The sequence below is a fragment of the Caretta caretta genome, chromosome 4, assembly GCF_965140235.1.
Source record: "Caretta caretta isolate rCarCar2 chromosome 4, rCarCar1.hap1, whole genome shotgun sequence".
Lineage (NCBI taxonomy): Eukaryota > Metazoa > Chordata > Testudines > Cheloniidae > Caretta > Caretta caretta.
In genome coordinates this window covers 139,724,475-139,752,397 of record NC_134209.1, presented here as the reverse complement: position 1 = coordinate 139,752,397, position 27,923 = coordinate 139,724,475, and the positions used below count along the sequence as shown (strand labels likewise).

Genomic DNA, 27,923 nt, shown 5'->3' with positions numbered 1-27,923 from the left:
TAGGAGCATTGCCAGCAGATTGAGGGGAGTGGTTATTCCCCTCTATTTGGCACTGGTGAGGCCACATCTGGACTTATTGCATCCAGTTTTGGGCTTCCACTACAGAAAGATGAGGACAAATTGCAGAGTCCAGCAGAGGGCAATGAAAATGATTAGGGGGCTGGGGACCTGGGATTGTTTAGTCTGCAGAAGAGAAGAGTGAGGGGGTAGCCTTCAACTACCTGAAAAGAGGTTCCAAAGAGGATGGCTCTAGACTGTTCAGGGCAGCAGATGACAGAACGAGGAGTAATGGTCTCAAGTTGCAGTGGGGGAGGTTTAGGTTGGATATTGGGAAAAACTTTTTCACTAGGAGGGTGGTGAAGCACTGGAAGGGGTTACCTAGGGAGGTGGTGGAATCTCCTTCCTTTGAAGTTTTTAAGGTCAGGCTTGACAAAGCTCTGGCTGGGATGATTTAGTTGGGGGTTGGACTAGGTGACCTCCTGAGGTCCCTTCCAAGCCTGATATTCTATGATTAGGCTACTCTTGCTGATGCCAATGAGTGTAGAACCTCTAGTAACTTGTGCTGACTGTCCTGCGCCTCTTCCAGTGGCATCTCAAGAGCACTGGCTATTCTCCCTAGGTGTTCTTGAAACTGATAATCACTTATCAGTTGAAGGTGTCCGACACAGCTGCGTCTGGAGACAAAGTGAATCTCTCCAGCTGCACTGGTACTGTTACCCGGAGTTCTGTCAATCCAAAACTTTTGGTAACTTTTACTCTGAGGTAGTGTCAGGAAATAAATTAAGGGAGACACGGCCATCTGACTGATAGATGGCTGGCACAAACAGGGCAACACAGGAGTGCTTTCACTTAAAGCTAAACTTTGTCTCAAGCACTTACATGTGTCTGCAACAGGTTAGTAAAACATCCCCAACCCTTGATAATTACCAAAGCTGAGTAACTTTCAAGGGGCACAGTGACAGGCTTCCTTTGGACAAACTTCTATCTGCCTATGGGGACCCCAATATGTGTTCTGGGGACCATCCCTGAAGAAACCTCCTGAAGAGTCCCACTACCTCAACCTTTTTCATACATTAGTAATACAATGACATGTCATTAAAAAACTTGCTAAGCAAGCAACTTTTAAAGGTCAAGCAAGAGGTTTCCTTATGCTCATCAATTAACTGTTTTTTTCAGCATGTGCATGCCTTGAGGCCCTGACAGACACATTCCTGAAGGTATGTTATAGACAAGCTTCTGGTTTTTCTAAAATACATATATTGGCAATTTCAACATTATCAGGAAGGATATGGGGTCAAGCTGCCCTTTCTGTGGCACCCAAAACCCCATCCCCTCCTGCCTTGGTTAAGCGAAGGCTGCTGCATGGCCAATTTACAGCCTGCTGAACTGGCTACTGTCAGTAATAAGCAGTAGTGGTTTCAGGCACTTTATTGGTTTGCCAAAGTCTCCCCATACAGTGCTGTCGGAGCTGGGCTGATTGGTGCATTGTCTAACTACTTCCAAATGTCTACTGGATGAAGAGTAGGGCAGTGAAATGGGGGTTCTCCTGAGCCAAAGGAGACTGTTCTGAAGGCAAATACTGGGGCCATGAACTCCAATATGGCCAATCCAGTTGATCCAGCAGCACAAGTACAACAACAGAAGGAGCTGGATACCAGCTTCTTGGGTAAGGCAAAGGAGGAAATTGCCACAGAGGCCTTGCAACCCTCTGGTAGTTTGTATTTCTGAAATGAAAGAGGTGAACATCCAGGTCCTTGGATTCAGGAGTTAGTCTTGTGTGAATGACCAGCTGACAGAGCAGGATGCATTGAGAGGTATGGCTAGCAGGAGGTAAATGCAATGCAGGAGATGGAGCCCTCTGCAGAGGTGAGTGCACTGGAATGTAAGGAAACCTCACTCCTTTCAGGGCAAACAGTTCATGAGGGCTGAGAGCACTTCCAATTTTCCCCAGAGTCAATGGTGTCCAGTCTATTGACAGGACCAGAACCAGTAAAAGCACCTGTCTCAGGACTGACAAATCATGGGAATCTGGCAGAGCCAAGGCAGGATTTGGTGCAATAACCAGCAGATCTGGGAAGTGGTGTAGCCTATCACTCCTTTGCACCTTGGAGTGCGTAGCAACTCTGTGGCTGGAACTAGTGGACAGTGCAGCATCTCTCTTGGATTGAGACTTACAGCTATGCTTATGCACATGCTTCCACGGCTTGTGGCTTGCCCTGATGTGAGGTTCATAGTTCTGGTGCTGGTGGATCTGGATGGAAGCTCCATGGTAGGGGAAGTGCTCAGGCTGATGCACAGGGGGGTACATCCTATCCAGGATCTGACTTTGGCCTTTGCCTGTATGAGCAGGGAAGGAGAGACAGATACTGCACCAAGAGGTGATGTGGGCTTCCCCCAAACAGTACAAACGGTGTTGGTGTTAGTCATTGATAGAAAGTGAACAAGGGTAGAAAGCACAAGCTTTGAATCGTGGCATCTTTGGAATAACCCACTACCCTGACATGAGAGTTCAGCAGGGGAAAGATTGGTTGGCAGGGAACACTGTCAAGGTGGAGTCCCAGATCTTTAAAAAAAAACTAGGAGTTACCAAAGTACAACAAAAAATAAAACCCAATAAAATCTTATGAACCATGAGGCAATACAAGGGCTCACCTGTGAACCACTGAGCAATACTACTTTGAAAAAGCTCTACACATGCATCCTAACCCTCAGAGGAATACAATAGGGACCACCACTCAAAGAACATTAGCTGCACTAGACCCCACCCACCCACCTGACTGGTTTGGTGCTCTTGATCTTCAGGATGCTTATTTTTGTGCAGCAATTGTCCTGAGCTACAGGAAGTTTCAGATAGGGGCAGATCAGCATTATCAATATATAGTTTTCATCTTTGGGCTGTTTACTAACTGCATGACCCAATAGTGGCAGCCTATCTCAAGAGGTTGGGAATTCACATCTTCCCCTATTTAAACAATTGGCTAGATGTCAGCTAAGTCCAAAAAAATTGCTCCCTCCATGTCCACTTTGTTCAATCTCATTGGCTGGGGCTGATTTTGAGCAAGGCAAACTTATTAGCTCCAAACACAAAATCAAATCTATTGTAGCTCTACAAGACTAAGTTTGAGTTTGTCTCTAGCTATCTGTGCAATTCTTTGGTACTCACTCGGACCAAATTTATCCATGTTTCCATTTTCTGTAGAATTTGTTTTTGATTTTCCAGTCATTAAAAAGTTCATGATGGAGTCAGGGGCCTCTTACTGTTCTTCCTATCTTTCCTTTGCAGGAGGCTAGTTTACTGTTGTGTCTAACATTATCTCTTTAAGAAACTGACAGTTCTCCTGCACTCCTCCTTCCTTAAGGTCACATGGCAAGAAAAAAAAACTACTAGTTTGAGTTTGTTAAAATCATCCTTTATAAAGTCCATTTTCTTAGTCTACCGAAAGGAAGGAGTAAGAGCAACAGGCTCAGGAGATCGGTCATTTCATGATCACCTCAATGCATATGGTGCAGGTGCATCAAGACTGACAAGCACTTAACATTTTTTCTTCAAGAACTGTACATGTAGTTCATATTCCAAAGTTTACAATCGGAGATCAAAACAGGTGGGGAGGATCCAGTAGAGAGACAGATCAGGGTGACAATAGGTATTAGTGCCATTTTTTTCTACCACCAAAAAAAACCTGTTGGCATAAGATGCAGGGTTAAAGGAGGAAAGGGGAAGGAATTATTGGACAAAGCAGTGAGAACCTTAGCGGAGAAGCATTATGAACAGTGAGGTTGAGTAGCTGAAGGGTTGCCTGGAAGAAGAGGGATCAAGCAATTGGTAATAAGGGCCCAAAGCCTGAGCTCTAGCCCAAGCCCAGAAGTCTACACAGTAATGAACCAGCCCCGCAGCCTGGGCCCTTATGGGGCTACCTGCTCTTTTAAATACAGCCTTGAAAACCACTTTGACATGATCTAGAGTGGGATAGATAATTCACATCTCATTCTATTGCAGAGACTACAGTAACAGTATTGGAGTAAGAACTTGAGTAGTTAAATCAAACTTCAGTTAACCAAGTCTGTAAAAGTGCTATTAAATGCAATTTAATTTCCAGTTGCCTAGGCTTTTAGTTCAGACTTCTTTAAGCACAAGGTAGAAGTTTCTACCCTGAAACACCTTGCTTTTGTATATACTTTTTTGTTTTTAACTTAATAGCATTGTATCAGGGTAGTCAGTTTAGAGGGTCAACAGAAGAGGTTGGAAAAGGAACACACTCTTAAAACAGAAATAATAGTATTCACTATTAGACCCTAGAGTTAGAGAGTACAAATACCAGTTTAAGCTGGAAATCAAAGTTTCAAAACAGGAATTTTTAATGAAAATGCCCTTTTCATTTAACATGTAGAAATGTAAACACATTTAACTGAAGATGGTTAATCCCCATCCTTGTCAATATACACTAGTTTTAATACCATTTTTGATGTTAGTTCTGTGTTAATGTAAAAACTTAAGAACTGCACTCAGTACACTTACTGTTGGCTATTAAATCAAAACTTCGTACTTCCTCCTGTCCCCTCCCCCCAAAAGCAAATTATAAAAAAGTTGATGACCTTTGCATCATGTCTTGATTAACATTTTTCAAATGGATAATTTGGAAATTTCCAGTGTACATATTTTCCAGGACGTATCTTTGTACAGGTTGGAGAGTTTCTCCTTATAAAATTCTATTGCAAATGAGCATTCACAGTCTGTTAATGTTAATATTACTACATATACATCTCAGGTTTGTAAACATTAGACAAATACATAGAACAAAGTCCATGATCCTCTGGTACTGCTGAAAGGAAGATGAGGTAACAATTAATCTCAGCATCCACAGGAGGTCCTGATGGAATAGTTTAAACTGCTGCCAATATTTTTCAGTTTCACAGTTCATGGTTAAGGCTTTCCACCTGATGGTTTGCTAAGGCTGGATTCATTAGCTCTCAATATCCCAACTGCATCTTTAACAGCATGGTATATGACATTCTTCACCTAGAAGGAAAACAAGAAGTTAACCACCTTAAAGAGGCAAAAGCTAAAGCACTTATCTAGTCAGTCTCGAAGATTTTACATTTAGCCTCTTGTAGAGTGAAAAAGTTTTGACTTTTTCCAAAATAAGCAGCATCCATGAACTCCAACCATGTTTAAGGCTGTACATTCAAGTTTCAACAATTAACTGAAGGTTGGTGTAGCGTGAATAAAGTCCATTCTACTTACTTCTGTATGTGGCTATGTATTGGTGTGTGCAATTAGGTGAGGTATAGCATCAGGTATAAGTGGCTACTTGAGATATTTTCCTAAGTATCAAACAATGACTGGATGATTAATGTTAATAACTGTTCTATATTTTGGCTCACCTAGTTATGTATGGTACTGAACTGAATCTGCACGTGAACCCAATGGTGTATTGTAGGTATGGCCAGAGTTAAGGCTGCATAGTACTTGTTCAGCATGAGGATGGAGATATACAGGACATGGATGGTGGAGGGGGAACAGCTGAGACTGAGATGGCAACGATGAAAGGAATGTAGGTGCAGTTGAATCTACCAATGCTATATGTCCTCTTCCAGAGCCCCCAGCTCTCTCCCCTGACAGTTTCATTGGCTAATCTCAGTGCGACTCCATTAGGTTATTTCAAACTAGAGAAATAACTCATTTTTAAAAGTTCAAGACTGGCTTATACAAAATATGAGTTTGAGAGAAGTTTGGAATTAGGGGAGACTATAGTTCTTCAGCTCCATGAAACCAAAGACAGGGCAAAATTTTAAAAAGCTTTCTCCACAAAACTTATACAGAAAATTCAATTACTTCTGAAGAGTTATTCTTCAGAATTTGATTTAAAAATCAATTAAAACCATTCTGTTAACATGCATTAAGTCAGGGGTGGGCAAACTTTTTGGCCCAGGGCCACACCTGGGTATGGAAATTGTATGGTGGGCCACGAATGCTCATGAAATTGTGGGTTGGGGTGCGGAAGGGGGTGAGGGCTGTTGGGGTGCGGAAGGGGGTGAGGGCTCCAGCTGGGGGTGTGGGCTCTGGGCTGAGGCTAGAAAAAAAAAGAGTTCAGGGTGCAGGAGGGAGGTACAGGCTCTGGGGGTGCAGGAGGGTGCTCTGGACTGGGACCGAGGGGTTCAGAGGGTGGGAGGAGCATCAGGGCTGGGGCCCAGGAGGAGGTCAAGGGTGCAGGATCTGCAGGCCGTTTACCTCAAGCAGCTCCCAGAAGCAGCAGCAGGCTCCGCATAGGAGCCTGAGGAGGGACGCCACCCCTGCAGCTCGCACTGGCTGTGGTTCCTGACCAGTCGTAGCTGCGGGGGTGGTGCTTGGGGCGGGAACAGCAAGCAGAGCCTCCTGGCTGCCCCTAAGCGTAGGAGCCAGATGGGGGACATGCCGCTGCTTCCAGGAGCCGCATGGAGCAAGGCAAGCCCCCAACCCCGCTCTCCGGCTGGAGCTTGAGGGCTGGATTAAAATGTCTGGAGGGCCGGATGCAGCCCCCGGGCCATAGTTTGCCCACCCCTGCATTAAGTGCAACTCAACATAACATTAATATGCAGTTGCTATTAAACCCAACATATGTAGTTTAATTTTTTTTAATATAAAACTAAAAATTGATAAATTACCTGCAGTTTATCTTCATGGTTCGTATGTGTATGCGACAGATATCTGAATTCCTGAGTGAGCCAAAAGCAATGTTTGACATGCTCCGGAGAAACAAAATCTTCTGCTACTTTAATACAACTGTATAAGTTATGAACCTGAGGAGAGAACAAAGATATCAGTCACATATCTAGAAGTCTAAAATTATCAAGTCAATAATAGTGTCATTGGTTCTTGCCTGATGCGGTGCTCCTGCTGGAATGAAAACTACATCTCCTAGAAACTGCACGATAGCCCAGCCTTGAACTCCATATTCTTGATGAAGACGTTTCCTTAAAGATCTGTTCAAGTACCAACTCTGATCATGAATTGGATCATGATCGATGGGGTTCTCTTGACCTTGTTCTTCTGAGACCTGAACAAACAGTCACAATACGATAGTGACTATCCAAAAAGATGGCAAATACTGTATCAATGTGCACTTCTTGTATTTGACAAAGTCAGACCATTAAGTAGTTGACCTGTGTATTTGTGTTCAATTACAGTACTAGCTATAAAAACAAGGAGTTCGGTGCACCTTAAAGACTAACACATTTGGGCATAAGCTTTTGGGCATACGTTTTTTACCTACGAAAGCTTATGCCCAAATAAATCTGTTAGTCTTTAAGGTGCCACCGGACGACTTCTTGTTTTTGTGGATACAGATTAACACAGCTACCCCCTGATACTTGAGTACTAGCTATAAACACTAATGAAAATGGAAGTTTCATCCTCCAGTACTTTAAGAGCTCTAAAGGTTATTACGACAGTCTGTTTAATAATACAGAAGATTTGGTATTCTTATGGTGCTTTGAAAGCATTTGCTAATGGTCTTCACTACACTTCTGTGACAAGGACAAGTATCTCATTTACAGAGAGCCCCTCTGCGTCCTTCATGTGACTTGCCCAAGGCCATAGAGGGAACCAGTGTGGCAATGGGATTAGAGGTTTTGTTCTAGAAAATAAGATATGATATGTACTATAATCTACCTCTTTGGTCTTCTCATACAAATATTTAAGGTAGAGCTATGTACTGTTTTGTAAGGTCATCTGAAATGAAGTGGAAGTATTAACTTCCCATGTAGAAGCAGTGTACTTATTTTCCATTAACATCCCTTAAGCCTAGCTGGCATACCAGGCCTCTCTGATCCCTACCAATAAGCCTGTCAGAGATCCCCACATTCACATCTCTTATGAATAAGACAGTGTGTAGGTTTATCAGCAGTTTATTTCTCCAAGAGAACAGCCCAGAATCATCATCATCAGAATTTGGAAGTTTCACTCTTCCAAGGTTTTTTTCACCAAGACATACACTTTCCAATCATTTGGCTGACTCAACCACCTCCCTTTTAAAAGCTTTGCATCTGGTTTACTTTTGTTCCCATTACCAAATAGGACTACACCTGGAATTGAGCCCACTAATTAAGCCGTCTTGCAAGACCTACACAAAGTCCTGATAGGCAGAAACAAAGTTCTTCAGTTTGCATAATTTAATTATCCCTTCCAGTGTTAATGCCTCACCCACCCCATGTCTCTCTTTTGTTGGTGAGAGATAAGCTTTCGAGCTTACACAATGCTCTTCTTCAGCTATGGGAAATGCAGAGCAGGTCTACACTACAAACTTGCAGTTGTGCCGCTATAGCTTCTGGTGAAGATGCTCTAAGTGCTCTCCTGTCGGCTCAACTCCACCTCCACAAGAGGCGATAGCTATGTCAATGGGAGAAGCTCTCCCACCAACATAGCACTTTCGACATGTGGGGTTAAGGTCAGTATAACTACATTGCTCAGGGGTGTGGATTTTTCACACCCTTGAGCAACATAGTTATGCCAAAATAAGTGTGTAGTGTAGAAGCTTAATACAAGGCAGAACAAATTGTTTAATATAAGTAGTTAACATATTTCAAGGGACAATTCAAGGTGAAGTGGCACGTTAACACCTCTCCAGTCATAGGGAGAAAGAGGGAGGTTGTTAGTGGGTTATAGATTGTTGTAATAAGCCATAAATTCAGTCGATTTTTAGTGTCCAGCAAAGTTATGGCTTATCTTTTGCAAGTGTTGTGGGGGTTTGGATGAGGACTGATAAGTCACATATAGTGATCGCTTGGAGAGGGCGGGAGGAGTGTTCATCCACAAGTGAGAAGGTGTTTGTGTGTTTTGTTTTCCTGTGGGAGTTCATTCAAGAATATAGTTACTGTCTGGTTTCACCCACATAGTTGCTATTGGGACATTTAGTTCACTGGATGAGGTACACCCTGTGTTGGGATAGGCATGTGCAGGACCCATGGAGCTTGAAAGGTGGGTTGTGGGGGGCGGAGGATGGGTTGATCATTATAGCAGTGGAGATGTGTGTGTAGGTTTTGCATCTGTTGTTCTGGCAGGGTTTGGGACTGACACAGCTACAAAATGCCCCTCCCTCCAGTTTTAATCCTTTACACATCAGCTAACAGCAGACTTAAAAGGTGACCAGTTTTTAAGATTCTTAAAGGTTATAATGTATTCAAGCCACACTGTAGTAGTCAGGAGGGTGGACCCTGGCTACTGAAATTCTTGCCTAGAGTGTCAGTTTAAGATCATATCTCCATCCTCACACAGTGCCATAAATTCAGGATCCACTGAAAACACAGTTTAACAAAACAAAAACGAAACAAAACACACACACACAAAACACTCAGATTTCCTTTATCTTACCTCCTGGGCTAGTTTCTACTCTCCCCTCTGACCCCACTGCTCATCTACCACCAGATTCTTCTAACTCATCACACAACCTGGCCATTCTTGGTGCAAGAGCCCCTGCAGCACATGCCACATGAAATGAACTTTAGATTAAGGCCAGAAAGGAAAATTGTGATCTAGTTTAACCTTCTGCATGACAGGCTATAGGACTTCCCTGAATCAATTACTGATTCAGCTCTGGTTGAACTACAGCATCTCTTTGGATAGAATTCTAAGTCTTGATTTTAAAATTCCCAGTAATCAATAATCCACTATAACCTTTGGAACATCATAACTGAGGGTTAACTACTAGATATTGGAAAAATTCTGTTGAAGCAGTTTTTCATCAGAATTTGATGCTTTTAGCAAAATCCAGCTATTTTGCGGAGAAAAAAAAAGTTTGATTATGAAGTTTTACAGAACCTGCCTACATTCCTGCAAGCTCACCTGTCCTGCTCCCTGGCAACCTGCCTTATAGACTGCCTTGGAGTTGGAGACACCAGGACTCCCAGCAGGTTGGCTGCCTCAGAGCCAAGGCTCCATTCCCTCTTGCAGAAAATTTCCAAGCGTTTGTTTTGTGTTCCAAATTGAAACTAAACCAAAATTTCAATTTCAAAATATCAAAAAATTTTCCATGAAAGGGAATTCTCTGCCCAGTTCTATTAGTTACTCTCAGTTAACATTTGCATTTCTTTTTAACCTTAGTTTTGTCTGGCTTCCACTTCCAGCCATTGGATCTTGTTAAGAGTTTTGTTAGATTGAAGAGCTCTCTATCACCACATTTCTGTTCCCCATATGTAAGTTTGTTTCTAAGCATAACATTAACCTACCTTTTTAAGGAATTCCCGGATCTTCTCTGTATCTTTAGCAGCATAAATGTGCCATAGAGCTCCAGGTTTCTCTCGACTGTCTATAAAACGCTTAATTGTCAACTCATCAGAATCGCCATCTTGTATAGTTTTAAGCACTTCTGTTACAGAAAAAAGAGTGAACGCATAATTAACTGAAGGGCTTTGCCTCCGAGTACACATGGCTGATCTCAATGAGCAAATGTTTTACCTTCTTCTTGATTGACCTGTCCTTTTGGTATGCCCACATAAACCATAACATTAGCTGCATCAGACACATCTAAATGGAGGTTTGTTGTGCCATACTTTCTATCATCTGGTGTAATTAAACCTGGAAAATTTAAATATATGCAACATATTTATAAGCCAATAAAGAAAAATGCACTTTCAGAAGCAGATGTATTTGAAAAGCAATGTTTACAATGTTTGTTAACATGATTACAGTATCAAACTGTTTTTCAGAGATTCAGAATCCAAGGCCGGCCTCACTATCAACTTACAATTGTAAAAAAATACATTTTCAAAATAGGCTTATGGCCTAACACACTGTTTGCCTTCATGCCTAACATGGCTAAAATGTACAGAAGCCATGCTCAAGACTTACTAGTACAGGGTTTCTATAGCCATGTAGCCCAGTATGAGTCTCAGAAACAATCCAGTTCCTATTAAGTATGGCGGCTATACTAACAACCCCTATAACAAAAAATTTGTCAAGCATGGCTCTGAAAGAACCATGTCTGAGAGCTGTTTTAAACACACGTCGAGGAAAGAAGGGCTCAGGGAGAGATTAAAAAGGGAGGCTATGGCTCAGAGGAAAAAAAGAGTTCCAAAAAGATTGGGCACACGTAGGACAAGCAAATATCCATGGAGAGGTGGAATAAAGTAACAAAGAGAACAGGCAGATGTGTCATTAAAAGGACAGTGGAATGAATGCACAGAGGTTCTTGAGAACTAAGGATAGAAATGACTACTTACATACAAACCAAGAGATCAACTGATGGATATTGACAGTAACTCATCTGAGCAATTCTAGTTCTTATAAAAGGGAACCAAGATCAAACACCTAATTTGGATTGACAGAACGACTAATCTGATTGTCTATGACTACAGGTCTGTACTTAATTCTGAATTTAACATTTACTGGAATATATGGAAAGTATGAGCTACAAAATTAACAGGATTACTTACCATATGCATTGTACATTTTAGGACCTAAATCTGGTCGAACAAAATAGTTGGGAAGTCTGGAGGCAAGGTTCAGTTTACCATCTCTTCTAGTGTACTCTGGCAATGGAATGTTATTCATCAGGTCATCAAACCTATGGTAATACAACTCCATTAATATTAGGCAACAGTATAAAATATTTTAGGGACAGATTTATTAAAATTACTACAACCAACATTATTTTCTTTCCCAGCCAAGGGGTGTAATTCTTTCATCAATGCACTCATTAAATCTAAATGGGAAAACAGGAGAACAAACAGCTAGAGAAGACATAGGAATGTAGTAGATATGTGAAGTTTAAGATATATTAGTAATTATACTAATGTACTCAACACTGAAGCCCCTAATGTCAACTAATTGGCCAATTATCTCTATTGTCATTAAGTACAATATGCAAATTAGGCAAGGCATAGATTAAATTTGGCCCAGAGTTTAAACTTGGCAAAAATGTACACTTTGACAGAACCTAAAAACTAAGAGAAGTATTATGGATTTTCTTTTTTGAAGTCTAAACTTTATCAATCAGCAGCAAAGGGTTAATTTAGATGCAAATACAACCTATTGTATATTCATGAGCATCTATAGCAAAGCTTATTTCTCAGACACTCAACCATGCTGAGCATCTCACAGAAACAGATGTAGTTTATGCATAAACAATAGTCACTGCTCAGAGTTCAATCAGGTGTTTCAGAGGCCAATAGCATTTGTGATTTCTGTGAGGTCTTTGGTGCATCAACCATGCAAGGAATAGTTTTTTCAAAAGTTCATACCGAGATGGCATCATGTCTCGGAAGTCTTCTCCCGGAGGCCAGTCCTTAAGCTTCAACACCATTGGCTCCCTTCCTTCTGTTTTAAGGCGGCCTATGATTAAGAGTTCACAGGTATTAGTTTCTTGTAACTTGTACTTTTTATAATGGAAAACTCATCCAAAGGTATCTGGTCTCACACATTACAAGCACACTGTAGCCACAAACCAAGCACACTGTAGCCACAAACCAAGCACACTGTAGCCACAAACCAAGCACACTGTAGCCACAAACCAAGCACACTGTAGCCACAAACATTTATGCAAAACCAGGGCCCTGTTTTTTCCTGTGACACTGTTGTCTGGAAAATTCCTTGACTTGTGTCCCAGAAAAAGCAGTTTCTTACAATAGCAACTGGTTCTTCCAGAAATTGGGTGTGTCCTCCCTATCCATCCAATCCCAGCTGCAATTTAATTTCAGGAATCTTCAGGAAATCAGTGGCTATTGTGTCCTCTCAGCAACCTCTCCCAACATCAGACACTTTCAACAGAGGTTAGAAATGTACTGTCCAGCTCCCATTGCTTAAGTTTCTTCCCCCAAGTGCCATAGTTTTAAGAGAATCTAACTGCAGAGATTCTGCATTTTCACATTAAGAATCACAACAACTATGGGAATTAAATGTTCTTTCTTTGAAGTGGCCTCTGTTTCCACTTGTGGGAACCTAGCAAGCAGCACAATTCTTTTCTGACGACAGGTTTCAGAGGAACAGCCGTGTTAGTCTGTATTCGCAAAAAGAAAAGGAGTACTTGTGGCACCTTAGAGACTAACCAATTTATTTGAGCATGAGCTTTCGTGAGCCACAGCTCACTTCATCAGATGTGTACCGTGGAAACTGCAGCAGACTTTATATACACACAGAGAATATGAAACAATACCTCCTCCCACCCCACTGTCCTGCTGGTAATAGCTTATCTAAAGTGATCAGCAGGTGGGCCAGTTCCAGCACAAATCCAGAAAACCTGGATTTGTGCTGGAAATGGCCCACCTGCTGATCACTTTAGATAAGCTATTACCAGCAGGACAGTGGGGTGGGAGGAGGTATTGTTTCATATTCTCTGTGTGTATATAAAGTCTGCTGCAGTTTCCACGGTACACATCTGATGAAGTGAGCTGTGGCTCACGAAAGCTCATGCTCAAATAAATTGGTTAGTCTCTAAGGTGCCACAAGTACTCCTTTTCTTTTCTGATGAGTTCTAGTTTAATCAAGTAATGCACAACTGTCCTCACAAAGCAACCCTCAGCTCTAGAGAGAGAGACAAAGAGCCCTGCGGATTTTCATGATGGAGACATTATGTAGATAGACCACTGATGAAACCTGAATTCTAGTAGAGCAGGGGTGGGCAAACTACGGCCAGTGGGCTGCATCCGACCCTCGAGTTCCTGCTGGGGAGCAGGGTGTGGTCTGCGCAGCTTCCGGAAACTGCGGCATGTCCCCCCTCCGGCTCTTACGCCAAGGAGCAGCCAGGGGCTCCTCTCCACATGCTGCTCCCGTCCCAAGCGCCGCCCACACAGCTCCCATTGGCCAGGCCCCGCAGCCAATGGGAGATGCAGGGGCAGTGCCTGCAGATGGGGCGGTGCACAGCAGAGCCAAGTGGCCATGCCTCGGCATAGGAGGAACATGCTGCTGCTTCCGAGAGCTGCTTGAGGTAAGTATCATCCAGAGCCTGCACCCGTGCCCCAAACCGCTGCCCCAGCCCAGAGCCCCCTCCCGCCCTCTGAACCCCTCTGTCCCAGCTCGGAGCACCCTCCTACACCTCCCACCCCAGAGTCTGCACCCTCCACCCGCTGCCCTCCCCCCTGACCCCCGCTGCCCCAGCCCAGAGCCCCCTTCCGCACCATGAACTCATTTCTGGCCCCACCCTGGAGTCTGCACCCCCAGCCAGAATCCTCACCTCCTCCTGCACCCCAACTTCATGATCATTCATGGCCCGCCATACAATTTCTATACCCAGAAATGGCCCTCAGGCCAAAAAAGTTTGCCCACCCCTGTAGTAGAGCAAACTAACCAGTGTTTAACAATGTCCAGCCTACAGCCTAATGCACTTTAGATGTACTGAGTGGAAATGCATTCCCTTTACACTGATTAAGGGCTACTAAAAACGTACATGGCTTTCTAAATTGCTTTAGTCCTATTCAAACAGCAAAAACAGAAGACCCCTCCACCCTCAAACATCTACTGTATAAGTCTAGTTTCCCACAGGTGAGAAGGAGGTTTTAGGAAGTACACCTGGAGAGGATAGTCTGATTCATGAGGAATTCAAGACACCACTTCTGGTATCAATTCAAGATGAGGCCACAGGACAACTTAATCACTATGGAATACTGAAAAATTAGAAATTAGAAATCCAAGACAAGCTTTATTTAATGGCTCACAGAAGTAATTCCAATTAGAAGTGCAACATGTGGAATAAAAAGTTCTCTAGGGGTTCAAAAAGCCAATTCAACCATCCTGTTAGCATCAACATTTATATTTTAATCATCCAGATTCCATTCAACTGGTAAAGCAGTTGAAGGATGTACATTAGGCTATGGGAGTACTCAAACTTCATCAAAGTGTTCCCCCAAAGATCCTCTCTCTGCCAGAGAGAGAGAAAAAGAAAGATGCTGAAGAAAGAGCCCTCAAAAGGAGATTTTGAAGAAATATCTTCCTCTTAGTATGGAGGACTAGGAACAAGGTCAGTGCATTTCACAAGGTGCACCTGTAAAGAGCACTGACACGCATGCTACACTGGAGCATGGGGAAGATGAACCATTTGTCAAACTCTGAAACTTGGAACTTTTCCAAGCCAGACAGAACAGCATATTCCCCTTACAGAGGCATCAAAGATAAACAAGTCTGACATTCTGGAGTAAAGCAAGCAATAAGAATGGAAAGCAGGATATTTTCTTCTGTTTGCCATATTTCTTAGTATCCATTAGGCAAAACAATAGAATATAAGTGACTTCACATTGCATACTTGGAATATCTTCAAATCCATCCCAGAAGTCTCCTACTGTAGCTCCTGTGATAATTTCATTGGTTCTGCAATTGACCAGATCTACTTCCTGTTGGCCGAACTCCTTCCTGAAGGATTCTGGTTTCCAAAGCTCTGCATTTAGTTTGTGATGCACTCCAGACACCATCACAGGCTAAAAGACATGAATTAGAGAAAATTAATGCCTCTTTAATACAGAATATTTTAAGATTTAATAAGCATTTCTGCAGGGCCTCATCATACAAGAATTATAATGGCAATAGAGATTATACCAAATTTAGTAAGACAAAAACTGAAAATATTTTTTAAAATAACTATACCTTTTCTCCAACATCTTATTTACAGTGTTGCTGAGGACATGGGTACCTCATGAAGATATACTTAGTAGAATTTACAATGCCTTTCCATTATTTCAGCTGCCATGCTAGATTTACGTAGTCTGTACATGTTATAATAAAAGCTGCTTTGTAGTTTGAAATCTTATCCATACTTGAGGGAAATAAAGGAGGAACCAGTAGCAACAAAACTGCTAATTCATTCATATGCTGTACTTTCAGAAGTTAAGTTGTAGTTTCTAAAGCTTACAAAAACTTCAAGTGTATTAAGTTGCCTGGAAAACAGAAGTAGTAAATCTTTCACGCAAATTTTAATTCTCAACAGGAAAAAGTATGTTTGTTAGAAGACCAAAAAAAAAAAAGTTGGCCACAAGACAGTGACAGAGATCATTGCTGCTAAGTGAGCAGTTTTTCATAAGTGACTCTGGGTGTCAACTCCCAGACTTATGAACAGGACATGGTGGGTATTAAAGGTGTGTAATCCACTTCCCAATAAAGGTTTACATATAGTTTTAGAGACAACTTTGTTGTCCTGTCTTTGTAAATCAAAGAAGTTATGATGGACAGCCTCCATCTGGTACAAGAAAGCCAGAGTCACAATAGGAGCCACCAATATATCCCAGCAAGAGGTATTAAAATGCACAGAAGTAGTATTTTATACAGTTTATCCTCTTCTATGCAAGGAGCTCAGCACTAATCAACTCACTCAACACTCATGTAAGGGAAGCAATTATGGATAATCATTCCCCTCTAAACAGATAATGAAACGAAAGCAGAGCAATTTTGTAACCTCATCGTTTGTCAGTGGCAATGCTAAAAGAAGTCTGAAGTCCAGTCCCACCCTGCTTTAACCACTAGACAATAATCCATGGTGGCTCTCTGGCACAGTAGCATGCCATACATTGCACTACTAACTGGAAATTATAATCAATCTCAGAACCAAGGCTGAATGTCCAGCTGTATGCTCTGCCACTAGAGAACATCCATTCTATATTTAGAAAATCCTTTCTGTTGACTAGTGCTCAGATACCACAGCTAAGGGCCATTTAAAAAAAAAAAAAATCTACACAGTCTGTATTAGCCCACTAAGGATAATGTGAGTGTGCAGGAAACAAGCAAAACATCTTGAGGAAAATACCTGTCCCTGCTTCCAGCATTCTCTAAAGACATTCCAGTTACTCGCATTGTTGGGATCCTGAAGACACAGCAAGCGGTTATCACATAGCCAATAGTGAGGTGTATCAAAGCCCAATATAGTAGGCTTTATAGTTAATCCTTGAGGTTTCTTAGGCAAATCTGTGAGAGTTCTACTTTGCACCAACGATGCAAAAATGTCATCAAGGATTTTGGGAGTGCTCTTGAGCCCACTTTCTGTCTGAATTGAAGAGGGAGAAGAGAAAGTGAATGTTAATATATGCTTTTGTTGCAGTCATATGTCAAGATGCCATTGTTCTGCAGAGATTTTAATAAGTCATGCAACACTCCTACTACATATTTTTGCCACCAACTGCTTCCTTTTCACTTCAGTCCACGTTTATATTATGTAGGCATAATAGTCTCCTTATAGTTAATGCTTAATTATGTAAGTGACATAGCTTTATACTAAATACTGTAGAAAGACTTGCTGTTATTTATACCTGTGCAAACCCATTGAAGAAGATGGAGCGTGGCTCCTAGTTAGGATTATATTTAAAGTTAGTGATCTGAAATCAGTGAGATTGCATTTCTGAAACCCAGTTTAAATATTTCCCCCACTATTTCAAAATTAGTTACAGACTGGGTTTAATTCACACCTGGAGGGATAGTGTGAAGTAATTTGCAATCTACGCATCTGAAAGAAAAAATAAATAAATCACTTGATGGAAAACGCAGCTTTAAACTCTAGCTGGGGGTTGTTTCAGAGCCCTCCTGGAGGCTACCAGTGAAGTGCATTTGCAGGATGCTCTGGCTCTATCCTTCCAGGTGTATGGGCTGCAGCAGACAGAGCAAGGGTAGCTGGCAAGCTTATGCTGTTGTGGCACTACTCCATGTAGGCTATAACTAGGCACCCCCATATGGATGCCTCTGACAAAAGCCAGACAATGAAACTGCCTTCCCCAGCAAAATATTTTTGATGGTTATGTATTTAAATTGGCACATGCCTGGTGAAATGGTTCCTATTCACTATACACTTCCAGCACAGTTTGGCTTTAAAATCACAATAAGGAAGAAGCACTGCAAAAATCCTCATATACCTTTCCTCCAGAAGAGTTCAGCAGATTCCTCAAGAAACCTGTGTTGTTGTTGCTCACAGGTGTTAATATTGCACTGTTGAATGTCTGCAGGGCAGTAGGGGGTTTAGTGAAAGTGGGAAGGGTCTGAAGAGGTTTGTTTTCATTCTTTAAAATGGACGCGAGGAGTTTATCTGTAACAGAGAGGTAAAACTCCACTGAAACTGAACCAAGGCAGGTATATTCTGGAGTTTGAAGCACAGTTTTATATCAATTAAAAAAAATTACCTGTTAATATGGCCAATATATTCCATTTTAAACCATCTTCGAGTCACACTACATTTCAACTATATTAAAGAAATACTATTCCTTTTTGGAAGAGACATTTTCCCCCTTATGTAGTTTTGAATTTAAAAACAGATAGACAAAACTCTGTGGGTGAAATGTAAACAAGCCCAGTATCAACAAATATTTTGCTCATTGCCAATTTGACTCTTCAGACTTGCCTAATGTCTTAAAGTATCTGAAACTGTGCGCTTCCTCTTCCATTTCCTTTTGGGGGCAGGAGGGAATCTGTTCTCTTCCCCAAACTAGCACCATATCTGAATTGGCAAATTATTACTTATTCCTCAGAAGTCTTCATTACTTCCTTCCACTGTATTGCTGCAGAGTACTACAGTCTAGCGAGTGGATTTTCACGAGTACCTAAGCAAGTTAGGTACCTAGTGTGCTTAGGCAGTTTTGAAAAATCCAGTGTCATGGGTGAAGTTTTCAAAAATGCCTAAATGACTTAGGAACTTAAGTTCCATTTTCAAAAGTGACTTAGGTGGTTAGGCATTTTAAAATACACAAGTCTTTTTACCTGGTTTATTAAACTCTTATACCAGTAGCCAGCCACCATAACCCCCTCCCCATTCTGCAATGGGTCTGATATTGTACATTTTCAATTAGCTAGTAGCAGCGGAAGGTTGTTTTTCATATATGACATTTACCTTTATTTTCTTTATTCACGTTTCCACTTGTTAGGTTAGCCAGCCAACTCAAGGAAGGAGAAGTATTTACTGAAGAGACTGGTTTACTTCCAAATGTTGGTTTTACAGGAGAATCATAGCTAGTGGCTAATGGGTTTAGGACAAAATTATGCTGAAGTGTGGATTTCTCTCCGGGGATTAAACTCTGCAAGACAAGTTGAAGGTACTTAAGTGGCTTGCCCAGTCACAGAGGAAGTCTATGGAGGAACAGATATAGCAACCTAGCCTATCACTTAATATTTTTCTTGGCATCTGTTATTGACACCTTAGAGCAGTTTTCAACTGGCCCGCCCGCTATACATCAGCAGTTCTGTCCTGTTCCCCACTAGGGGCTCTGCTTTAAGAATAGCCTACTACTCTGCTCCAATTCCACCCTGAGCTCCCAGCAGTTCCAGCCCATGTGCTCCCCCTGCCCAGTCCCAGCTGCAATGTCCCCAGGCTGACCCACGTCTGAGCACACCCTGCTACACACCTGCTGTTCCACCTCTGAGCATATGCACCTGAGGCCAGCACCTGCCAGCTTGGAGGACCCTGTGTTGCCAGGGAGTAAAAGGGCCTGCCTGGCAGGGAGCACTAGGGCCAAAGACACCAGAAGCCTTGGTGAACTGGATGTGGGGGGAAGAAAGGGAGAATGCCTTTACAACAGAGCCGCCGGTGGGGAGCAGGAAGTAATAGATACCAAGTGGAACAAACGGAAAATCCTCCCCTGCAGCTTCAGCACCTATACTCTCCTGAGAGATAACCGCTTTCCCTTCACAGCTGCAAAGTATCCTTTGAGCCCATACATGCTAGGCCTGGGCAGGAGGGGTTCAGAAACAGGTCAGCACATGGATGCTGCAGGGGAATATAGGGGCTGGAGCTGACAGTAGACCATGAGCTAAGTAGTAGGGCCTTCCTTACAGCACAGCTCCCAGAGGGAAGCAGGAGACAAGAAAGGCTCTGTCCGGGAGGAGTCACCCCGATTCCCTGGGCCTCCCCCACTGCTCCCTGCTCAAACTGTACCAGGGATGCTCCTGTCTCCTACAATTACTCCTCTATCCTCAGGGCTCAAAATCCTGAATACCCAAGCGAGCACGGAGGACCCAATGCTCATTCAGCTCATGAGGATTTCTGGCTAACTGAATATCAAACATTTCCACTCCCAATAGAGCATCATTAAGATCAGTGACTAAAAAGTTTCACTGTGAAACTGCAGCTAAAAATATCATTTACTTTATCCGAATGCCCAGTTATCAGATGTCCCACAAGCCATTTAGATAAACAGACTTCACCTGCATTTATTTTAGAAACTTTTCATTTACATTTTAACACACTGAAGCTACCCTATTGATACATTTCAACATATAGTGGTACACTTTTAATCAGGCACTTAATTATTTGCTTATGCAACATAAAGCAATCAATAACTGACATATTTTTGCTAGTGTGCAAACACCCAAAGAGCCCTTTGACCCGCCAAGATTTGGCCATCACCTTATCCAGCCAGACAGAAAACAAATACATACCACTGCCCTAGAGTATTAAGGCTAAAATAATTTTCTGAAGTTCATGCTGCTCTTAAGTTTAAAAAAAAAAAAAGTCAGACCTATTTTAATACTTGCTTGTAGAAGCCATAATTTAAGTATGGTCTTCTGCCTACCACATCCTCAAAACCAAAGGCCAGATACCCCATTGAAATCAATGGAACTATATTGATTTACACCATTTGTGGAGCTGGCCTTTGGCAATTTGGGGGGGAGTGAGGGGGAGGAGGAGGGAGTGGGATGGGGAAGACGATTGCTAGCATCAACCCTGCCAAGTAACATATGCTGGGGGGGGGGATTATTTCACAAGTCCAATTAGCAATAAAAACATGATAAATTTAAATATTTTTCATATGTAGTATGGAAACTACTCAACTTTCAGAAGGGCACTACCAAAAGGGAAGCATTTAATTTATTCCCAAGTACCTGTAAGTGTTTAAACTTAACAGAGTACGTCAAAACTAGACTAAAATTGTATAATGCAATTTAAAAGAGGACTAGCTTTGTGGATTTTGTTTACAATAAGATAGTTTTCATTTGAGAACATAACCATGTTTTAATTATAGGAAAGCTCTCTCTTATATCCCAGCCATTAAGATTTATTTGTTATCTAGTTAGCCTAAAATTCTTGTTAGAGACTCCATTACTGAAGTTTTATAAGGCATACGAGAATATTCTTCTAGAATAATTCCTAGAAGATATGAAAATCTTTCTTCAAACAGATTAATATTTTTAAGAACTCCAAATTTCCTCTGAACTGCTTATTTTAGATTTAACCTACTTTGTTGCATTATTTTGTCATTAAGTCTCCAGGACTCAAGGAATTTCCTGTTCTCTTTCTGCACTCCACCAGATTCCCTCACCCTTCCAGGCTAGAAGTTTCTTGAAAATATCTTCTTCAGTACAATCCTCCTTTTCCTTTAGCAGTCAGTCGATGAGAGCCGCAGAACGCTCAATGCTTTTAAAAAACTGGACACTTATCTTAAAAAAAATGGGTCCCTATAATGGGTCCCTAGACACCTAAACATTTTGCTAGTACATTTAAGAAAGTTTAACCAGTGAATATGCACACATATTAATATTGCACAGATCCATAGAATGGGATTTCAGAAGTGGTTGGTGTTGGCCTAATTGAAATCAGTTATCACTGAGACTTTAATGGGAGCAGAGTCAGGCCAACACTGAGCACCTTTGAAAGACCCAATCATTGTTTCTCAAACTATGTGTATATATAGCGTGAGACAGTGGCAATACCTGTTTTGGATCCTCCTTCAGATTTGGTTTTGATAGAGTCTTTAACTGCTTATTCGCACAAGGACAGTTTGCCTTTATTCCCCATTTTGCTCTTACAGAGTGAACAGTGTCACCAACATCATAGAGAGCTAAATGAGAAGAATCAGTAATGAGCTCATATTATCCAAATTAAACATACAGACTATCAAGATTCAATGTGGGTACACTATGTAGCTAAAAGACAGTTAAGAGAAAGCATTTCCAAAATGGTGATATGTCAGTTTAACTCATGTTTTGTTTATTAGGATTTAACTTTTTCAGAGAAATCAAGATACTTTCTGTACTTAAAATTAAATACTTTACACAAATAACACCAGCAAAACAAAATACAGAGTTAGTCTTTAAACACTGCTTCTTGGTAAACTGGCTGAACAATTTTATTACTCAAATCATTTTATCCTAGTCTACGGAGAAACATTCTGGACTAGATCCAGTGGCCACTGAAGTCAGTGGAATCTTTTCCATTCAACTAGCATTGGATCAGGCCCTATATGAGTAAACAACAGAACACTTGGTACTGTTCACATATATTTCCACAGTAATTATTAGAATACCTTTTCCAGGAATTATCTGTGTAGGCATTAAGTTCTCCGGTTCATGTAACTGACCCTTCACACATTTAAGCCAGGAAAAAGTATCAGATGCACCATCTGCAACCAAATCATTTTAAATGACTAGTTAATGTATTCATTCATTCAGTCTCTGAATAGCCACTTGTTTGTCCTTTAATAATTTCAGCATACAAGTTTATAAAAAGAGCTTTACAATAAGCCTATCCATTCACTAACATAATAGTTCAACAACTTAAGTCATTTTTAAGAAAGCAGGACACTGCACATTCTCACCTTCATGTATGCTTTTCTTTTTCATCCTGTAACAATCTACACACACTCCAAAGCCACACTTGGGGCAAACCCAGTGAAGGTTGAATATTGTGGTGTCACACACATCACACATTTCTCGAACGCCTCGAACTGCACGTTTCCAGGCTACTTGTCCTGTGGTAATTGACAGTCTAGTCAAAGTTAAAGAGTTAACTTTGCAGCTCTATGGGTTTCGATTAATGTACTTCAAAAATAATTACATTAGTATAAAATATCCCCCATTGGCTCAAGAATTAATCTTGCCCCATCTCGGGGAGAATTTTAAGAGGAAGAATTACATGTCTGGAGGAGGAAGAGGAAACACTTCAGAGGCAGGTTTGAATCTATTCAAGGTTTTGCATGTAAGAAAAAACCCTCGGGAAGACTGATTAGTGGACAGAGGGCAAACAAGGCTGTCAAAGGTGCACAATAAAGAGTAATCATATGGATACTACCACCTTGCCATGCGCACATATACATGTATGAAGAGAAACAATGCAACCACTCCTTTAAACCATGCTGCACCTCTGGCTATACAATTATAGCTACAGGAAAAAGACATTGCTTAAACTGCAATTCTTCACTGAGGAGTAATAGTGTAAAATGCCATAGGGTTCCATATTTGTTGTCTTTTCATGGTTTCTAGTTTAAAAAGTATGCTCAGTTTAATGTAAAATAAGGATAGTTTTTTCTAGCTGTCAGTCGTGTAATCTCAGAATAGACTCAGAAATTTGAACTGAGTTCTTTCCCTCATGCACATCTGCACCAGTAGAGGTTCCACAAACTAAGTATCCCTTCAGCAACACCTGTTTAGTCCTTTGCCATCAGTGAAGTTTCAAAAAGGTGAAACTGTGTAGGGCAATTCTGTTGGGGCTCAATCCTGCACCACTGAAGACAATGAGAGTTCTATTATCGACTTCAATGGAAGCAAGATGAGGCCCTTGATATACAAAAAGGAACAGAAGCCACATCACTCAACTGTGTTAGCCCCCTATTGCTACCAAGAACAGAAAGCAATAAAAACTTATTTTGTCTCTAAGTTAGTAGATCTGACTGAATATACACAGGCAGCAGATGAGTAGAAAAATACCATTTTTACATCATCACTTTCTATAACAGAACTGCACTTCAAGGTTTTTTCTGGAAAGGTAGGAGAGGTCAGGCCAACTGAGAGTATGAGACTCATGTGCACCATGGAAACTAGCAGAGCTGAATCCTGATAAGGGTCCAAGAGTACAGAGTTGCTTAACATTCATATCCACAAGTTTAAACATATTATTACTTCCCACCACCAAGAATCAAAATGGACATTTAATAAAGCTTTTAAAATGGCAACACCAAATGCATACAATCAATTTGCATGCAGGAAACAAGCTATGAAGACCTATTTTGAAAAGTTGAGGGAAAAGTCCTAAATTTTACATTTCAGAAGAGCTGCTCTTACTGTGTGGTTCTATTGTGGACATGACCTCCTTTTCGGATATCACCAGCCGGCAGAAGTGGTCTCCAATGTTGGCTAGAATATACTTTGCAGTGTCTAGATCTAGACCCACAACATTTTTTGCTAAAGGCAGCCACAAGCTGATAGCCTCAGAGTCGTACTTGTCCGGCGTTAAGAAACCTTCTTCACGCAGCAATCCATGTCTATTGAACCGCAGCCTGTAGAGGAGAGAGGATGGGGATAACAAAAACAAAAAACCCAAATGTTGTCTACTAGCTCATTTCCACCTCTTCTAGTCTGTTACCCAGACACCTGCATACAATCATACAAGAAATTAACAGGATAACTGACAATGCTGAATATGATTTAATGGTTAGTATAGATCAGGATAAATTGTGTTCTCTATTATGTCAGAGAATCATGATTAAACCATGCTCACTGAGGAAGAAATTCAGTTTTGTTGTGCCCTTCACATTTTAAGCCAGGAAATCTAAAGAATCCAATTAGTGAGAATCTTAAATGCATTTGCAATAGGAGACATGCACTTTAGGGCTGTAGCAAAGATTTTTCATTGTATTAGTGGTGCACAGCTCAAACTTGATTCAAACCCTAACACAGCAGGAAACTGAATATCTTAAACATAACCAATAAAACAATTATGGCTAACTTGGAAAGCAGGTCAGTAGACAAAAGAACATCTACTTTCCAGAAGTTTTTGTATTTAGATTTACCAGTAGGAAAATCTAGGGGGAAAAATATTTAAACTACTGACAACACAGAAAAAGAAATATATTAAAGAAAACTTTACAAATCACATGCTAAAAGTGTTCATTAATAGGGCTCCTTTACAAACTATCCATGAAATCTCAGTGAAAGACAGCTGCTTCTGAGGTGGAACAACCAACAGGTGCTCTATATGCTGCATAAAAATGGCAAGGAAGTTAGTTCAAAAGCAAAAATAAAACCATACTGCTACCAGTTACTCTTCCCATGAATTAAGAGTGCTGTGGGATCTTTAACATCCACACAGAGGAGATGGGACCACCATTTTTAAAGTTCTAATTGAAAAGACTCAATGTAGTTGAATTTCAACATCTACCTTGAAGCGATGAGTTAACATTACTTAGCTTTAAAACAACTGTGGTATTTCAGGCATAATATTAAGCCACGTTTATTAAATCACCAGTTAGCAATATTGGTCTTAAATGTCTTGTTCTCATGTTACACATTTTTCTTACTTCTCCCCTCCCTCCCCAAGAGCTCATAGAGCTATAATACTTCTTCCACTAGAAGGTGTGCAGGAAATTAAGCCTGTAATGCAACAGTAAAACAGGGAGATTTTTCCAGCCCCAAATCTTCATTCAAGGAGACTAGGACTTCAATGTTTGTTTTTAAATTTAATCACAAAGTGATCTCTCTCTACACAGCACTACACATGCGTCACTTTATGCAACAAAAGAATGATACAATCCATGCCCCATAAAGTTTAACACAAGAAAAACAAAACTAGTAAGGACAGACGTGACAAAATAATTGGGAATGAGATGAATATAGAAAGATTTCATGAAAGGGGAGAGATTTATGTAGGATTTGAAAAAGGAGGGGATATTTTCAGGAATCTTGCATAGTCTGCATTTCTTCAGAAAAAAACCTATACCTTCCCTCCCAATTGTACTCTGAAATTTAAGCTGTCCTTTAAAAATATTTTTCTAGTCCCCGACAACCACCTTCATGACAGACACCCCTGGGTACTGAATCAGGAACCTCTGGAACTCAAAGCATGAATCTCTACAGCTTGAGATAAAAGAGCCAAGCTCCCAAGCAGGCAGCTGTAACAGACTCAACCTCTCTGGATCAGGCATGGCGGGAGTGGGGGGGTGGAGGAGTGCGGTGGTGTTCAACACCAGACAGAGTGACCATTTGGTTTAACTTAGGGCTAGTCTACACTAACAAGAATACTGTGGGAGACTGTATCAAAAGCTTTGCTAATGTCAAGCAACACCACGTCCACTGCTTTCCCCCCATCCACAGAGCGAGTTATCTTGTCATAGAAGGCAATTAGAAGGAGAAATAGAAGGATATCATGTATCTTTTCAGGATCATCCACTGAGCTGACCTGGGTGGTCTCTTACTCCTATTTTATAGCTTCTCCCTACTTGAGTTCTGAGTGGCTCAGTTCTCAAAGTACAAATATTTAGGACTTCACCCATGGAAACTTACTCTAGCTATAGCATACCCTCCTAAATAGCAAAAAGATGTACCAAATCTAGTGTAAAGGCTTTATTTAATTGTAAATAAACATGTTCTAACCAACCCAATAAGAATGCACCTTTCTTTAGAAAGCAACAATTAGAAAATAACAATTACAAAATAAAACATTGATTTAAATCACTGATTTTAATTAAGACTTTCCACTGGGTAATTTAAATTATCTTGATTTAAAATTAATCCATCCTACACTGAGAACACAGTATGCATCACGTAAGCCACTGGACAGCTGTCAAGGTTATTAATTGATCTCAGATGCATTTGAAACAGTGACTTAGAGGTGATTGGCTTTGGAGATCCTACAGCCATTGTAGGCCAGGATTTAAGAGAGAGACTAAAGATAAACTACTGAGCACTCTGCACTTTTTTTTATTATTATTGTCAGACAGGTGCCCATTTATACCTAACTTTAGGGGGTTTTTTTTAAGTCTTTGATTGAATCATCTTAAATCTATTTGTATAGCTAAAAATATCAACATCCACATATTTTCAAAATTGCTCTCACCTCCTGAAGTGAAAGAATCTGCAAAAGACAGTGGAGTCTTTTTGCTCTTTGTTTTTCCGGTAGCTGTCCAGGCGGCATTCCCTGCACTTATGCAGGTGAGGTGCAATGTTATTGCAGGAACCATCCTGCACAAAAGCTTCCCCACTTTGCTGCAGCTTCTTAACTTTACAAGCATCTGTCAAGACTGACTTGTGAACAATTACTGCAGGAAAAAAAAAAAATAGTGCAGGTTAAACAACTTCAACTAGTCACTCAGACTCCCATTCGCTTACCCTATGCATATCTGTTAAAGCTGTAGCTGCTTTTGTTAAGTTACTTTAACTTTTCACCATATACCTCAAATTAATCTTAACATATTTTGAAGTTGATTGCTTATTACAGAGCATAAACTTCTTTTCAAGTTTTCTGACAATAAGGTCATAGTCAGGGCCCCATTTTTTGTTACAACCCTGCAATTTACCCCTTCCCACACAACTGCATTCCAGAACCTCAGCTTTTGTTTGTTTTTAAATTACATTTCTGCAGACATAATAGCTAGTTGCAACCTTGAACACAGGACCAGAGTGTAAACAGATGTAACAATGTCTTTTGGAGTCTTCAAAGAGCCTGAAACACTTCTGAGAGATATAAATTGCCCCATTCATCTCAGTGAAATCTCCGGGGACTCCACAATTCTGCTGCTGCGGTCAGACATTTTTCAAAAGCATTATGGAATTCAGTATTTTACTACAGTCAGTGTTCAGGACACCCTCCTCCACCCCTGCCCCCCGACTTCATGCCCAGCTGGGATCCACCTGCAATTGTTGCTTGCTCTGCACCTTTCCCCACAAGACAGAGAATTGAGTCACAGTGTCTGCTACATGAGCTGTTCCACAAAGCCAGGCAACAGGGGGTCAGGGAACCAGAGCTGGATTTCTGTGGTCTGACTGCAAACTCGATCAGCTAAGCTTCCTGGAGGACAGTGCAGCAGCCCAGGTCCATGGAGCTGAGTCACTGAATCCAGCTACAAGCTTCCCCATTCTCTGGCACACAGAGTGGGAAGGAGAGAAAAGTTCCTCTAAAGAACATTGCAGGACCCTAGTGAGTGGCAACTGGGCCACCTGGAAAGCACAGCTAAAAAACCCATCAACTAATTTTGTCAATGAATTATTTTCAACTATGAGCTTGACTCGTATGAGTGTGTATGGAGGTGGGAGTGTGGAAGGATAGAAATGAAAGGTAGAATAAATT

At 41.2% G+C, this 27,923-nt stretch overlaps 1 protein-coding gene and 1 long non-coding RNA gene across 3 annotated transcripts in view; one reads left to right on the top strand and one right to left on the bottom strand.

The window, feature by feature from the left end:
• The first annotated feature begins 750 nt into the window (after positions 1-750).
• LOC125636282 (uncharacterized) overlaps positions 751-27,923 on the top strand; it is a 35,366-nt gene continuing 8,193 nt past the window's right edge. The window contains exon 1 of the long non-coding RNA XR_007356537.2: positions 751-1,217. This is a non-coding gene — a long non-coding RNA (uncharacterized LOC125636282). The remainder of the gene's footprint in view (positions 1,218-27,923) is intronic.
• KDM3A (lysine demethylase 3A) overlaps positions 4,333-27,923 on the bottom strand; it is a 45,151-nt gene continuing 21,560 nt past the window's right edge. Inside the window, exons 10-25 of one of the 2 annotated variants that reach the window (XM_048849196.2) lie at positions 26,694-26,895; positions 23,924-24,138; positions 22,462-22,614; positions 22,171-22,266; positions 21,578-21,705; positions 18,762-18,945; positions 17,794-17,963; positions 16,698-16,934; positions 15,207-15,378; positions 12,214-12,304; positions 11,407-11,537; positions 10,430-10,549; positions 10,201-10,340; positions 6,858-7,034; positions 6,643-6,777; positions 4,333-5,017 (exon numbers count right to left, since the gene is read on the bottom strand). In XM_048849196.2, coding sequence (XP_048705153.2) covers positions 4,922-5,017; positions 6,643-6,777; positions 6,858-7,034; positions 10,201-10,340; positions 10,430-10,549; positions 11,407-11,537; positions 12,214-12,304; positions 15,207-15,378; positions 16,698-16,934; positions 17,794-17,963; positions 18,762-18,945; positions 21,578-21,705; positions 22,171-22,266; positions 22,462-22,614; positions 23,924-24,138; positions 26,694-26,895 — 2,447 coding nt within the window. In that variant the 3' untranslated portion in view covers positions 4,333-4,921. Of the gene's footprint in view, positions 5,018-6,642; positions 6,778-6,857; positions 7,035-9,346; positions 9,449-10,200; positions 10,341-10,429; positions 10,550-11,406; positions 11,538-12,213; positions 12,305-15,206; positions 15,379-16,697; positions 16,935-17,793; positions 17,964-18,761; positions 18,946-21,577; positions 21,706-22,170; positions 22,267-22,461; positions 22,615-23,923; positions 24,139-26,693; positions 26,896-27,923 lie in introns of those variants that run through there. The other variant, XR_007356536.2, reaches the window with a different exon arrangement.